Below are 15,162 nucleotides of genomic sequence, written 5' to 3' on the forward strand. Positions count from 1 at the left end.
GACTCAGTCACCTGATGGGGTGGCAGAGAAAGGAGGCAGCAGGTGACTCTTCCTCTTCTTGGATGGCGGTTCCCGTTAGCGGGGCTGTAGGCACCAGCGCTGCTGGGGGAGAAGGTGGCAGTGTCAACGGCACCTCTATATCTCAGATGCAAGTGTATGAAGGGTGGCAAGAACATCCATTGAAAGATCCGGGTTGCAGCTGTGGTGGAGACAGGCAGCTGGGGCGTAGCAGTGTCAGGGCACTCTTCGTCGGCCCTCAGTCGCCTTACTCTACAGTATCCCCATGGGCGCCCTGCTAGTCGCCACCTTCCTAGATGGTCTAGAGGTAGATTCCTGCGGAAGGGCGCCCTACGGGTCTGCCCTCAAAAGGGACGCTACCACTATGGAAGGAGACGCATTCGCCCGGTGCAACTCTTTCAGTAAGGCCAGGCCCTTTGTCCTGCTTGGCCTCTGGTCACCCCGACACTGCCCGTTTGGTCTCTTTAGGTGCCAGTCAGAGGCCCGGTCCCTTTTCTGCCGAGGACAGGCCAGACGCCGTACCCAGTTTGGCCTTCGGGGCCGCCTTCAGCTTGTCTGGGTGATTCAGACTTCCTCTTGGATGACGATCCGGAGCATTGACTGGAGGCCGATGCAGCTGGGGATGTCGAACGCACCCTAGCCAATGAGCCTGCCGGAGCGGCGCTGCAGACGGTAGCAGACTCGGTGCTTAGCCTTTCGTTGGACCCCCATGGGAGGGATGCCCTCAAAGGACTTAGAAGCTCGCTCAGATATGGGAGAGACATGTTCCTGGGAACCACCCAGTGCAGAAGCCTTGGTCTGCAGCCACTCCAGCAGTTTATGCCAATCCTTCAACATGCGTCTCGAGAGTTCATGGCAAAACAGTATTCCTCCTTAAGCGTTGGGTAGTTTGTCGTCCATGTATTTACGCAAAGCTTGAAAAGGGTAGGTGAATCATCCTTCACGTCCGACATGATCCACACGGTGTAGAGGCCTTGGAGATCTTCTGGAACGACGAAATCCGCCCTTGAGGGGTGCTGAAGAAATCTGAAAAACGAGTCCCCGTCAATTGGAAGGATGATCGATGGAACGAGAGGCTTGATTGATCGACAAGTAGAGTAAAAGTTTCAAAAAGCGAAAACCGCAGTAAAAGCTTGAGCGCTAAGCACAAGGAATCCCAACACGAACGTGTGGTAATAATCTGAAGATGGCTGCCAGAGAGGCTTGGGTAGAGGGCAGTCATTGGCTGGGGCAGTATGACCCAGACCTCGGTGATTGGTTGTTAGGAGAAAGACAGTTCAGAAATGAAGCTGATATTTTACCAAGGATTCCCATCCCGACGATGGGAAATATTCATGAGCATGTGAATCCACGCCAGACCCCCATGCTGGAGAAGCCTGTGTTTGGAACTCTGGTGAAAATCAAGTTTTAAAAAGCTAAATAGCTTTAGCCTCTCGAAGTCAGAGGGGCCACAGTTTTGAGAGGGGGTGTATAACTACTCACGAAGTGTGTGGGTTACAAGGACCTGTGGGAGTAAGGACTAGATCATCCAGCAAAGGCAACATGTTGCCTTGGATGTTTTTACCCATGCATCCGAGCCCTACCACAAAAACTGCAGTACTGGCAGTGAAAACATGATAGCCAGAGCTTCCCTGAAAATGCATGAAGAATAGGCTGCCACCCATTTTTGCCAAGGGCACAGAAGGGCACTGCCTAAAACCACCATTGGACTACCCACACAGTAAGCTGAAACCATTGGGAATGGCAATGCTGATTGCCAAAAGCAACCTAGAACTGTGGGGAATTCATTTTCTTAAACCCCCAAAATGGTTGCATTAGCAGTACTCACCACTATCAGAAAGCCGGCGTTTTAAAACCACCAGACTTGTGTAAAACTGAATAAATGAACCCAAAGCAGGCCAAAGAAAGACTTATTGAGAGGTGGACACAATGTAAAGTTATATTCTGAAGTGACTTGAATGTTCATAACAAGACTGGCTGAGCTCTGCAGGTCTGCAGCAGCCTAACTGAAACTGGATTTAAAACTACCAAAAAACGAAAATGTTTAAATTAACTGAGTGACCTACTTTTGAGTGTCACATAGTTTGTCACTGTTGAAATGTCATAGTTTTGAACTTAGAATCAGCATTCTAGCTGCATATGTAAAAATTGTCTTGACTTAAACTGGGGAACAAAAAGTGACATTTTATCTGAAACCTGGCTTAATGAAACTGAATTCTGCCCACCAGCTACCCCCGACAGGAGTTGAGACTTGCACAACAGCTGTGTTCCCAGGCCTAGCTGGCTTTTGCTGTTCCCACCAAAAGTGATACGACACTTCTGATTGAATTACCTGGGCTCTGCAGGAAATTGAACAAAGCCCTGTCCTGACTCAGGCAAATGTTTTATTGGGGGGGATCGTAAAAGTGGCTTCCTCCTGGAAGGAAAGGGGAGGAGCACTGCCTGTGAGAGCAAGCTGGCTTGGCAGAACTGGCAAAACCAGAAATTCAACCTTGTGCTGGGGGAACCACACCCCTTTGGGGCCAGAACATAAATCTAAAAAGATGGATCATTCATAGAGCGGACTTGTGAAAATTTTATAAGTGATATCATTATTCTTGTGATTTTTCTGTGCACATTTGAAGACGTGTTAGGACCCGGTGGTATGTTCAGGGGGGTTTTTAGCGGAAAAGAGGATATTACTCTAAATGTATATATTTTAAAAATCTGACACTCCACCACCTAATGCCCACATGCTTTGCGAACATTTGTGTAGATGCGGGGACAAATCCAATATTGGTAACCCGACCAAAAAGTAAAATATGTTGCCATTTTTGAACCCAAGCTCCTAGAAACGACAGAATTGGAACAGGGGCTACCATCAGTAAATGCATGATGCGTGTATGCAATGCCAAACAACTGACTATCTATGAAATATGTCTATTAGGATCAGATATAGATTGTGTGTAAAGTTGTCAGGGGTGGGTTCTCTATCATAAACAGACCTCATCATGATGACACGACATTTCATTCCCCCAATCAAGGGGAAGGAGGAGGAAGTGGCCAATGACAAGTGGAGAGGGGTAGGGCCTAGAAAGCTAGCCTCTCCACCCACTTTCAAAACACATAAAAGCAGAGAGTCAGGACAGATAGGGACATTCTATTCCATCTGCTGCGGGACGCTCTGCCGGGAAAATCCATACTTTACCTCCATCAACCTCCAGAGAGCCAACAGACACTTCAATCTATCCACCCTTCAGAGACTAAGACTTTACTTCAGAATTTGTAGCAGAGAGGTCAACTACAAGCTAAATCCCTCTTTAGCAGGCCTCAAATCATTGCCACTATTCACAGCCAGGCGAGCGGTTTGAATTCTTTGCAACAACTCTTGCCATTTGCCAGGGAGCAGTGTTGTATCCAGAGAGACCAGCTGAACCGGAGACCGCTGTATCCGGACCCACAGACCTGTTCAGAACCAGAGACCCAGACCAGACCAGCAGAGTAGAGCTGACCCAGACGCTGTGCGCAGAAACCGTCCATGGCGAGTGAAGAAAACCTGTTGACCAGATCCGTGGCGAGGCCCATTTCTAAATATATTGTGAGTACCTAGCAGAACCAATCTCTTAGTTAATATAATTCAATCTATTTTAATCTAACCAGAACTGTCACCTGTCACCTGCAAAGCTGTCACTTGTCATTTTCTAGCTGCAAGCTGTAACCTGTCGCCTTGAACTTTTAAAATTTCAAATCCGAAAAACTACCTTTAATAGTCTGTATCTCTGGAAACGTTTGGGCTAGGAACTTGGTTTAACTCCTCTGGAAGCTCAGAATCTCAGCTTTTCAACAAGCCTAGAACCGACTTCCTACTCCTCATACTTTTGCTGTAATCACGATTCTCGCACTCACGAATTTTACCGCGATTTGGTTAAAAATCCAGCCACGTGTGAAAACAGCAGCTTCATTGCTTTCCTTTGCCAAAAATTCGTTTATCCTGCTAGTTACTCCTAGATCCTTGCTAAAGTGAGCCTGAACTCCTCCCAAGTATATTTCACTCATCCTGAACCTCCTAAAGGGAATTAAAACCATTTTCAGCATATTTCTCACTGCATTGTCACCATATTCAAAGCATTTTGCCTGTGTTTCAAAACTCCTATCTGTCCAAGAAAGTGATCGTCTTTTGCTGAAATCCTATCAAGTTAATTTCTGTACTGCATTTCATTCCACATTGCATCCATTTTGCATCCATTTGAAACCATAAAATTATTGTTGCTATCATATCCATCCTATAACCACTCATCATTGATTATAAAGAAGTGTGCTAGTGCCGGACTATCCATTATGGATTACTGCTCAGATTAAGTGTGATATTCAATTATTAATTTATTATAAAGTGTGATATATATTGTTTAAATTACCAAATAAACCGTTTAAACTTGCGAAACAGAACTACTTCGTGGCTCAGTGGGGTCAGGGGGATTCCAAGAGAGGGGTGTTATATAGGGGTAGTCATCCAGAACGCATGAACTGGACGTAAAGATATATCAATAAGGGTTTCCATTCAGTATCCCAGACTAGGCATTGACTTAGCTGTAGTGTTGAATTGAATCCTCTTACAGGTGATGTTACTTCGAGTTGCTGACGCAGCAACCACGGAGAGGTGTTGTGAAGGAGTATGAAGAAAGATTGTGGTTGTGACCAAGATGTTGGTTTAAGTATGCTTGGTGGTCAGGAGTCCACACGTAGAAGAGGCAGAGAGTGCGGAAGTCTAGCGAGGAGGGCAACCCGGTCGCCCCTTGCGCCCACTCGATCCACATGTAGTTTTGACTGTTGTAGTCACAAATACCGAATGGCTACAATGTTTTTCAAACTCAAGAAACACCCTCCCCCCCATGAATGCTCATCAGTAGCACATCTGGGTACTGTCTGTACTAGGTGTGCACACTCTGCAAGAACACAAAATTGTTAGCCAGTCTAGAAAAGGAAGGAGCCATCTGTCCATTTTAAGTAGAGACTGGCTACCTACAATTTGATGGTCATAGGAAAAACCTCTGCCATCTTCAAATTCTAGGCATCCATATTCGTAAAAAAAAAGATAGCAAGACACCTTGCAGATGCCAGGACAGCAATATATAGTGTGGCTCAAGGTGATGGTAAAGTGAGCTGTGGTACTAGAAGCTACTGTGCCGCAGGTAGAAGGCTCCTAATGCCGTTATCACAAGGTAAATTACCTAGGGGTAATTACTTTCGAGATGGTCCCTCCCACCTTCAATACCACCCATAGACACCCCCCGCCCTCTTACACAACTGCAAAATGATTTCATTATAACAGGAGAGGTTTTTCTGAACGCAAGTAACCCGAACAAGTAACATTGCAGTATTAAGTTACCAAAGGAAAAAAAAAAAAAAATCACTCACTTATTACTCGGTCGAGTGCATCTCCGTAGCCACCAGACAGTCCCATTCCACTTCTGCCAAAGTCTCGCTCAAACCCTGCACCAGCACCACGTTCCACATCTAAAAAGGATAAATTAAACTATTAGATCTTTCTTTGCTCTGTGCCAATCTTCAATTGATACACACTGGTTCCATTTTGTAGCATTCACGCACGAGTCAAGAAATGAAAGGTGTAAACTGGACTGTAATCGATTTCTTTCCACTAAAAACAAGGGCTAGGGAAATGACCTCACAACCATGGCCTCTGAAGGGAGAAAAAGAGATCTGTATTTTCCCCCCTTTTTTAAAAATAAAAAAAATGAGGATGCTGCAAGCAAAACACCAAGAGAAAGGATCTGATCAAACCGGAGAATAGGTATACTGGAAAATGTGTGCATTACAGTGCAGACAGTGCTGTCAAATTAGAATGCCATTCTTTAGGTTCCAAACATTTAGTCATGGGACCATAACTGATCTGTGCCAAACTATGTTATACTGGAACGTGGTCTAATCTCTCCGGAAAATGGTGCTCAAACAGAAAGTGCACCTTTTGGCATCAAAAAGAGCTAGGTTACATCTGTCCAGTTACTGTTCAAGTTCAATCAAGCATTGCTAAACACTCCCTGGGGCAAAACCACCACAATGTCAACCAAATTCCAGTTTGTGTTAGCCAGGTTAAATTCTCAATTACTTCGGCTATCCACGGTATCCTGAGTTAAAATCTATGTACTGGTAAACCTATTTCGGTGTCGAAACTGTATACAGATTTTGCTAGTTTAATAGGATGGTCGCTGCAAACTTTCTACTCTGAGGAATAAGTGCCCAAAGAATGACTAGCAACGACCCCAGAGGTCTAACCAGCAACTAAAGTGCGTTTTCAGCTGGTAACCAAGCAAGCAGACAGCTTCTGCTTATATATGGGGCGGGGAGGAGGCAGAGAGCAGCCTCCGCACATGATCAGTCAACAAATGGCAGCTGATTCTGGTAGAGCAATACTGCATGCAAGTTCCAGGCTTACTGTCCCAATCGCTCAACAGGATAGCTGAACTGATCTGGATTGGATTACCAGCCCTAGCGAATAGGAGGAATGAACCAGAACCCACACTACACAGTGCCCTAAAGCAGAACCTTAAGTAGCACCCCGACATGGACTTCAAACCATTTGTTGGGTGCTACCACTTTAAGGCCTGTGAATCTACTGCACCCCACACCCACTCAAGCTTCCATAAACTATGTACTTGTATGTTAATTACAATGGGCTTCTTTCGTTTCAGTAGTTCAACTGGATGCTTTGCTCAATAGTATTTGTTGTAACAAAACAACTCTGTTGACCCTTTTTCCTCAGACTTTACTGTTGTTAACTGTACTTTACACCAAACAAAAGTAGTGCCTGAAAATACAGGCTTTAAGTTTGGTCAAACTGTTGCACCTTTAAGTTGGCTTCCCCCACCACCCATCTGAGAAGGCACACCGCTTAGCGTGTACGCTTAATGTCCATTCTTAGTTCTAAAGTGGGAACTCGCTCATTCACAGCTCGTTGAAAAATGTCTGTTGGTAGAAGCTGTGCAATGCTTTACACAGCATTCTCAAAACACTCCAGTTATGCATAACAAAAGTTGCATCTTGTTTAAATTGTAGCACAGTATTACCAAAATAGAGCAAAATCCGTCCTGGTTTGACGCGAATGAAAAGAATGGCCAGTTTGTAGGTATTGATTTGGAGACCACAATCCTGTGGTTCACAGGTGAGGGAACAAATATGTTCAGGTTTCAACAGTGAAACTGCCATACTGATCCAGTTTTAAAGAGTCTGGGCTGACCCGGACATCTTTCAAGCACCTCGGGGGCAGAAGCCACAAAATTGAAGTGTAAGGGAAGGGTACAAAAACACATTTAGTCAGAAATCTGGTTTGTGTCTGGGTTAAGCTGCACACCAATGCCAAACCTCAAACGTGTTTTACTTTACAGCTATCTATTCAAGTACATACCAGGTAGTCTGCCAAGGCTCAGACCAGACGAGCCAAAGCGATCCATGCCACTGCCTCCACTGTTACCGCCGTAAGGGCCATCAATACCTATAATTAAGATGGTTTAGTTGTTTAACAGAGCTGAGCTGTTGATTCAGCTAGTAGATCCAATAAGCAGAACGAGAACAGAAAACATGAAACAGAAAACATGAAACAGAAAATTCTGCAATATGCTACAAACAATCAAGTGGCATGTTATGAGAGGCCAGCGTCAGCAGTGTAGTTGTAACAATTGAAGCGTCTAGAACATCGTAGCATGAAACTGAACGTTTAGGCAACTTTGAGGCACAGAAAACCCCACAAATTTTGCAGCATAAAATGTTTTATGGCTGAATTATTGCTGCACCAGAGAGCCAGGGATGGCAGAAAGGTCACAAGAAAGGTAATTTGTCATTTGTTCCATCTTGAATGCAATCTCTAGCTGTTTAATAGAACTAAGATGCTCATGGCTTGATAGAATAGCTCTACTTTGGTTTAATTCTCATTTTAGATTTACCTTCACTGATCATTTTCAGTTGTTACAGTGCACACTCTGAATCTAAGATCTCCAATCCCCTCCAAGCAACATCCACGCTCCTGTGCTCCCTACTTACCTTCTGCACTCACTCCCACCCTAAGTCTACAGTCCATCCTCTCATCTGCGGGTCCCCCTTTGCTTGCTGGATCACTCCCTCCCTCCCATCCATCCATCCATCCATCCATCCATCCATCCATCCATCCATCCATCCATCCATCCACCCTAGACAAACTGGTTTCTGCTCTGCATAAGTACAATCAGTAGGGGTGAAAATGCCCACTCAGCCCTAACACGTCCACAAACCAAGAGCTTTTTGTGGTAATGTGCGCTGAGGGATGGCAATGCTTTTAAGAGGTGTGTGAATGGGCTCCAGTAGTGACCCAACCACAATAACATTCCAAGAAAAATGCCCATTCAATAAGACAAACATTACATGCCTTCAATGATGCGTGTATCTGCTTAGAGTCCCTGCTGAGGGAGTCGCAATGGTGCTCGACTCCCAGCAGGTGAAAAGGAATGAACATCCCTTTTGATGACAGCAGTGCAGTCGCCACTAGCTCAATCGTCGCCTGGACCACTTGGGCCTTCAGAGGGCAGATCTACATCTTACCCCGCTTCTCCTGCAGCTTCCCTGAATTAGCCATCCTGGAGGCAGCATCAAACCCCGACCGTTGCCGGACCCGCTTGCGCAGCAACCCCACCCGAAACAGACATGCGGTGCTTGGCCTCGTCTTCCGCCCCCACGGATGGAATGCCCTCAAGGGACTTAAAAGCCCACTCTTTGGACCGGCCTGGGTGCGGCATGCCCCTGCTTGCCGCACAGGGTAGAGGCCTTGCCGTTGAGGCACGCTGCCAAACTATTGTGATGATCCTTGACTCTGCATTTGGAGAACCCAAGGCAGATCTCAAGATCCAGTTCCCTCTGACCCGGAGACAGTAGAGGCACTGGGAGTGTTTGTCCTCCAAACACATTCCTCAATCTGTAGCTGGAGCTCCTCCCCCAGCGTGCAGTGTAGGCCCAATGACCTTCCGGTGAAATTTAACAATTCTTGTCCTTGAGGGGCATTGACACAAGCTGATCCCTGCTTGCCAGTCAGAGGAACGAAAAGACCTTGGACCAAGTAAAGAGGCCAGCCAAGTAGCAGTTTCGGAACAGTTGGCTAGTTAGCAGATCTGTGATTATAATCAATTATACCAAATGCTGCCGAGAGCATAACAGTAGGGCTGGGTGATCAATAATGCCTACAATATTAGATTTAAGATCCAGAAGAGCTGTTTCAGTTTAATGTTGGGATCTGAACCCAGATTGATGGATATTTAGAAGATCTATAAACTTCTGAAGCTATAAGTATGCCACTCTGTCCAAGATTTTCAGATAGACATTGGTGATTGGCCTGCAATTCAAAACTGCCAGATCGAGCCTGTCCTGTCAACAAGGGAGAAAAAGGACCCAAACATCCTTTTGGACGGCAGGGCGATTGTGATAGTCACAAATATGAACTCTAAAACCTCAGAACAGCTATGAAAAACAAATTTAGGATAGTTTCTAGCAAATGCAAGTGTGAGCTGTTTGATATTGGAAACATTAGGGGCCAATCGTGTCAACCGATTTTATTCATAAATTTATCCTGAATAGAGTGGAGTATTTAGAGACAAGTGGAAAAGGAGGAGTGGCTTTCAAATTGAGAATTTGAAGTAGCTCCTTGGAATTCGATTTTGCATTATCAATGTGTACTTTATAGGTACTTTTTTGCTTTGATGGTGTGTGTATAATTGTAATTTTTTTTAATGATTCAAGGGTGGTAGGTTTTCTTCATGGTTTCTAGCAGATTTTCTCAGGTGCGAGGAGTTGCTAGCCATTTTGGTATTGAACGCATGTGTAGGCTTGCAAGTGGTACAATGAGATGCAGGCCTCAACTGGTGACCAGCTGTAGAACAAGGGATCTGACGCATTAAGTACCCCCTTGGGAGGGGAAGAATAAAGTCAGGAAAAGTCATCTTTTGTTAAATATATTGCTCCTAGGAATTGGGCTCGATTTCTGCCCCCCCCCCCCCCCCAACCATAGGAAACCCTAAACTGAAGGTTTGTTTCTTACCGGTTATGAGCCAGCGTCCAGATAAGGGTACACTGGGATGGCTTGTTTGCAGAGGGGTGCTGCCACAACAGCTAGTACCTTTAATTTCCAGTGTGGACCACCTTTGAATATTTGGTACTTATGAGCTGGCATTGAAATATGAAAGTATGAACCTAGTGTTGCCATGTAGTCTCCCTCTTGTAAAAGAATTACCTCTTGTAATGCAATTCTGAACGAGGTTTGACATGCGTCTACAGGTCTTGGAACACTGTACCCCCCCCCCCCCCCCCCCCAAGGAGGTTTGTGTGGTTTTTGCTGAAACTATGCAATATCTGTCCTTGACACCCATTAGTCTGTGCGATTTACCCACCATTTGTTGGCGAACTGAGAACTGCGACTCTACCGGGGTGACATGTAGCTCCAAGTATTGCTTGGGTAACCAATAAAACAAAATTGCCATTTGGTTTTAGTGGGGGAAAAAACAGGCCATTAATAAGTGTTTACAATTCAATAACTGCAAAACCAATATTGTGTATAATTACCAATACTGAAAAGGAAAATGACACATACCAGCTGCGGGTCCAATTGCTGCACTTCTCTGTAAAAGATGGGCATCAAGAGGCTGGCCTCCTGGTCCTAGCCCCATGCCAATTCCACCCAGACCACCTGCAAAATGAATTTGGACTATTAACTTTTCAAACAAGAATACAACCTAAGCAAAACATTCCAATAAACAAATAAATATCAAAACCGTTCCATACTTGAACATGCATAGAATAAACTCCAAATTCCATATGCTAAACTAGATGGGTAAAGGGTCCTAATATTGGGATTTTAAGAGCATTAGAGTATGGATTAGGTATTCTCTTTAAGAAAAGGGCGACATTGTGAAAAACTTGTAGAGTTATAGATCTCAGCTTGCAATAAGTGCAAAGAAATGAAAGTGCCGCAGAATGTGTGGTGGGTCAGAGGTCCCGAGCCTGTCATACACAATTTCCTAGTTAATCTAACCAGGACTTATTTACAGGTACTGGAAACGTCCCTTACGAGTCGTAGTTGCCATGTACCTTGGACTTTTAAAACAGGCCCTTTTCACCATCTGCTAAACCTCGATACGTCTTCTGATGCACCCTACCTAGTTTCTATGCCAATCACATACTTGTGCCAATGCCACTTGCATACTCCTTTGACGCCACCATAGCAACACTGAACTACTCTGCTCTTCATGCGCCGCCAGGCTGCACTGATGCAGCAATCAGGCAAACCACCACTATCCACTCATGGGAGCCTCATCAGCTATCCAACAGCACCACAATGGTCCACACAACGTTTCTAACAACCGATGCTCAGTTCACCCAACTCCCCAAGATGCACTGGTTTGCAGTCTGCTCGTCCCAGAGTGCTGGAATTGCCTTCAAACTCGGCACCCTCTGCACAGCGTCACCCATGTCGATGGTTTCCTTCCTTGCTTTGTCTTAGGCACTTGAAGCAACCTCCTCTGTTATGCCCCACCGACCCGACAATCCTTGGTAGCTAATCCAAGAAGTGTTTCTGGTGTTCGTTCCTACACAATACTGTGAGCCCTTTCCAAATGGAGAACGACTCAAATGATCGGAATGATTGAACCTGGCTGAAGATTCCAAACCGACTTTTGAAACCAGGTCCTAATTCTGTGAAGGGACCAATTTATGCTGAACTTTTCTACTTCTGGCCCATCTGCATGGGCTGGTTTTATTTGCACGTAGACCAAACTCAAAACACGGCTAACACTATAGACAACACAATGAGTGTTTGACATCATGGTTCACTACTTAACCAATAAACACTGAGCTCTGGGGGAGTCTTCCTCGGTCAGGTCGCTAGGACCTTAACGAAGAACCCAGGAGACTACCCGACACGGTAATGGCTGGCCCACACCCCCCCTCGTGAGGTGGTTTGCCATTCGTATCCCTATCCGAATGTGTATTCCTTGTGAATCGGGTCAGTGACATGGGCGGGCTGCAAGAACCTAAGCAAAGGTTGATGCTGGGCGTGCCCGTAAAATTACCATGCTGTGCATTAGGGAATCAATTTGTTTGGACGGTAGCGTGGTCACAATGCCTGGATTGGTCAGACTTGTTACATCAGGAAGTTAGAGGTTGTGACACGCAGGTGTGAATGGCAGACTGCTACGCTGCCATGTCCTGAGGTCTCTCCACATCGTATGACCTTTGGTGGTTGTCCCAAGAGCTCGAGTTATCCAGCAAGTTTGTAAAGCAGGGCGCAGAACCACCACGTAGCCAGACCATATCCTACCTTCAGCCACTGAACCAGCACCCCCTCGCCCCCAATTGGACCTCCATCAACATGACCAGTCGTGTCTCGTGATCAAGGGTAATCTAGGTGGTCAATTGGGAAATCTGAGTAAAGGGTGCAATTTCATTCCCCTGCCCCCTCTCACCGCAGGGATTGTATGGGTGTAAAGACCACTATCCATCTCTTGCCTGGCTGCGATTGGTGACGCTCTAGCCAACGTGTCATGCTCGGATTCCACAACTTCAGCCAACCTATTGGCTTTTGGAAAACTTGTTCCAATGAGACTTCCCATCTACCCGCTCTCATAGGTACAGGGACTTTGACACTGTTGAGGCACTAGTCTTACTGGATAGGGAAGAAAAAGCTTAGGAGCAATACATTTATATGGCATACATGTTCTCCCCCCCCCCCCCCCCCCCAATTTCATTCATTTGAATGGTCAACAAGTCACATTAAGACTACCAATGCGTTTACACCCGCTTAGTATTGAAAATATTAAAACATGTTTGTACTTCTATGTAAGCTACAATGTGTGTGGCTGGACACCACAGCCATGTGTCTGGAAGTCTGCATTACTGCTCAATCTACCTTTATTCATCACCAGCGTGTTTAATTAGGCTTTTAAGATTTGAAACCAGATGAGACACGGAAAATACTATTCAAGTAGAAATTAGCAAGTTAGAACTTACGTGGTAGTTGAGGTGGCCTCTCTGGAGGGAAACTGTCACCTTTTGGCATTGCTTTATCATCCTTAAAAAAAAATAAGTGTTAATATTCCATAACACAAAGCGCCAGACAAACATTTAAAAACATAGCCATTGGAGCAAGGTAAGATCTCAGCTCCAGCATGCACAAGAACTCATGTGGGTCACCTTACTTGCTGTAGCCCCTTTGCAGGTTCACTATTACTCCAATATGTGGGACCACATAAATGCACCAAGTCAATTTGAAACAAGACCAATAGAAACCAAATTACCACACAAATGCCTCTCTAATAACACCCCAGCATACCTCAGCAATCAAATAGCCCAAACGCAATCCAACAGACCTACATGGTCCTCCTATGTCAGCCTAATCTCTACGCCGAGCGTTAGGAGACAAAGTCGGCGGCTCTAGTCTCCCGGTGATCACGGCCAAACACTGGAACAGCCTGCCTCTAACACTGAGGACAAACACATCCTTGCGGTCTTCCCGCAAAAGCCTTAAAACTTGGCTGTTCAATATTTGAACTAACCCGTCACCTAGTCTATGTTCCCACACCTAGCATAGGATTCCTCATGCAGAAACTAGTAAGTCCTGTAAGTTGTGTAATAAAATAGGGCTTGTATATTTGTGCAAATTGGGTAAATATATGAATGTAAATGATATTGTTTGATAAGAAAGCAAGATGACGACAACTCGCACCGCGACCCCCATTGTAATAAGCTGAATTATATGGCTGTAACAAATTTTGTAAAATGAACCCACAAACCTCTGGGTTCTGGGCACTATATAAAATTTAAAATAAATAGGTGCATCATGATTAGTTCGGTTACAATATTAAGACGTATAGCACTACTGCCTTTTGCATGGTCTACTGGCGCTCTGGTGTATTTGAAACATGGAGGTGTTGGGTTAGAGTGAGCATGCAGACATGCAGGCCAAAAGGTACACAAGCAGGACGTTTCCAAGCAGTTTGTCTGGGGGCACAGAGGAGTTTGTTATCTAGAGGCGAATTTGGCATGCCACATTGATGGGTCATTTCCAGGGGTGATGAGCATGTTGTGATAGGTTGGCTTGAAGACGGTTTAGTGTGCAAACCAATATTACAAACTTGTGCCAATGGTCAGAAGCTGAGGTGACAAAGGACTGCATAGCCTTCCCAATAGGATCGCCGTCTGTTAAGATTCATAATGCACATTAATTTGACCTCTAAAGAGCATGTCCCTTGAAACATGCATAAACACATTTTGGGGTTTAAACAATGCACACATTTCCCCAATACCCCAGGCGCTTAAGTAGCAATTTTATTTATTTCATGGTAGTTGCGCAAACAGTGACTGGGAATTGACTAAATGGGACAGCGAGAAAAAGTTCCAGAATGGATGAGACTTGTTACTAGGTTTGTCTCAAGAGCCAATATGGTATGGTGGAAAAAAAATAAGTTTCATACTCACCATTTTCACAACCATTGGTCTGTCAAAAAGCAGCTGGCCATTAAACATTGCTAAGTGGAGGTTAAGGAAAACAATATGCATGCATGCTAAGTTCTACCTAAAAACAGTACTGTGAGCATTGTAGAAGGATAGGGGCGACATTCAAAAACCAAGTCAATAATCTGCCTATTTATCCCCACGGCTTGCCACAAATGGCATTGAATTTTTTGCAGAGGTGAACCATGGCAAAGTACATATCGGGCCAGCTACAGGACTATTCCGTTGTCTCCTGCCATCACTCTTTGCACCCAATTTCACAGCAGTAAGCAACACGACAGTAAAATTCTGCCCACAACCATTAGGAGATGCATGGCAGTTACGGAACAGCAGTACCCAACACGTATTAATTCCCAAAGCCAGGCTGCAAAGGACGGAGGTGGGGAAAATTACGTGAATGTACATTCGATCACAACATGGAGACTGCAGAAGGAAAAATTAGTATGAGGTGGTCCTTAAAAAACTCAACGGGAGTATTTCACAAAGTATAGCATTGCTTAATCCAGCTCATGCGTAGTGTGTTGTTGTACCAAGAAGGAAACAAAGTGTCAAAACTTACAGTACCGCAGATAAAGCTTTAATGAGCACTTAAATAAAAATAAAGTAAATACTCTATCAGGAATCCTG

At 44.9% G+C, this 15,162-nt stretch overlaps 1 protein-coding gene across 3 annotated transcripts in view; it reads right to left on the minus strand.

Annotated features, from left to right (window-relative positions):
- HNRNPM (heterogeneous nuclear ribonucleoprotein M) overlaps positions 1-15,162 on the minus strand; it is a 60,696-nt gene that overhangs the window by 24,313 nt on the left and 21,221 nt on the right. For all 3 annotated transcript variants that reach the window (XM_069649683.1, XM_069649681.1, XM_069649682.1), the window contains 5 exons: positions 14,500-14,549; positions 13,033-13,093; positions 10,619-10,714; positions 7,418-7,504; positions 5,413-5,511 (listed from right to left, as the gene is read on the minus strand). In XM_069649683.1, the coding sequence (XP_069505784.1) occupies positions 5,413-5,511; positions 7,418-7,504; positions 10,619-10,714; positions 13,033-13,093; positions 14,500-14,549 (393 nt within the window). The remainder of the gene's footprint in view (positions 1-5,412; positions 5,512-7,417; positions 7,505-10,618; positions 10,715-13,032; positions 13,094-14,499; positions 14,550-15,162) is intronic.

Source organism: Ambystoma mexicanum, chromosome 1p (assembly GCF_040938575.1).
Source record: "Ambystoma mexicanum isolate Mex_15411 chromosome 1p, UKY_AmexF1_1, whole genome shotgun sequence".
NCBI lineage: Eukaryota > Metazoa > Chordata > Amphibia > Caudata > Ambystomatidae > Ambystoma > Ambystoma mexicanum.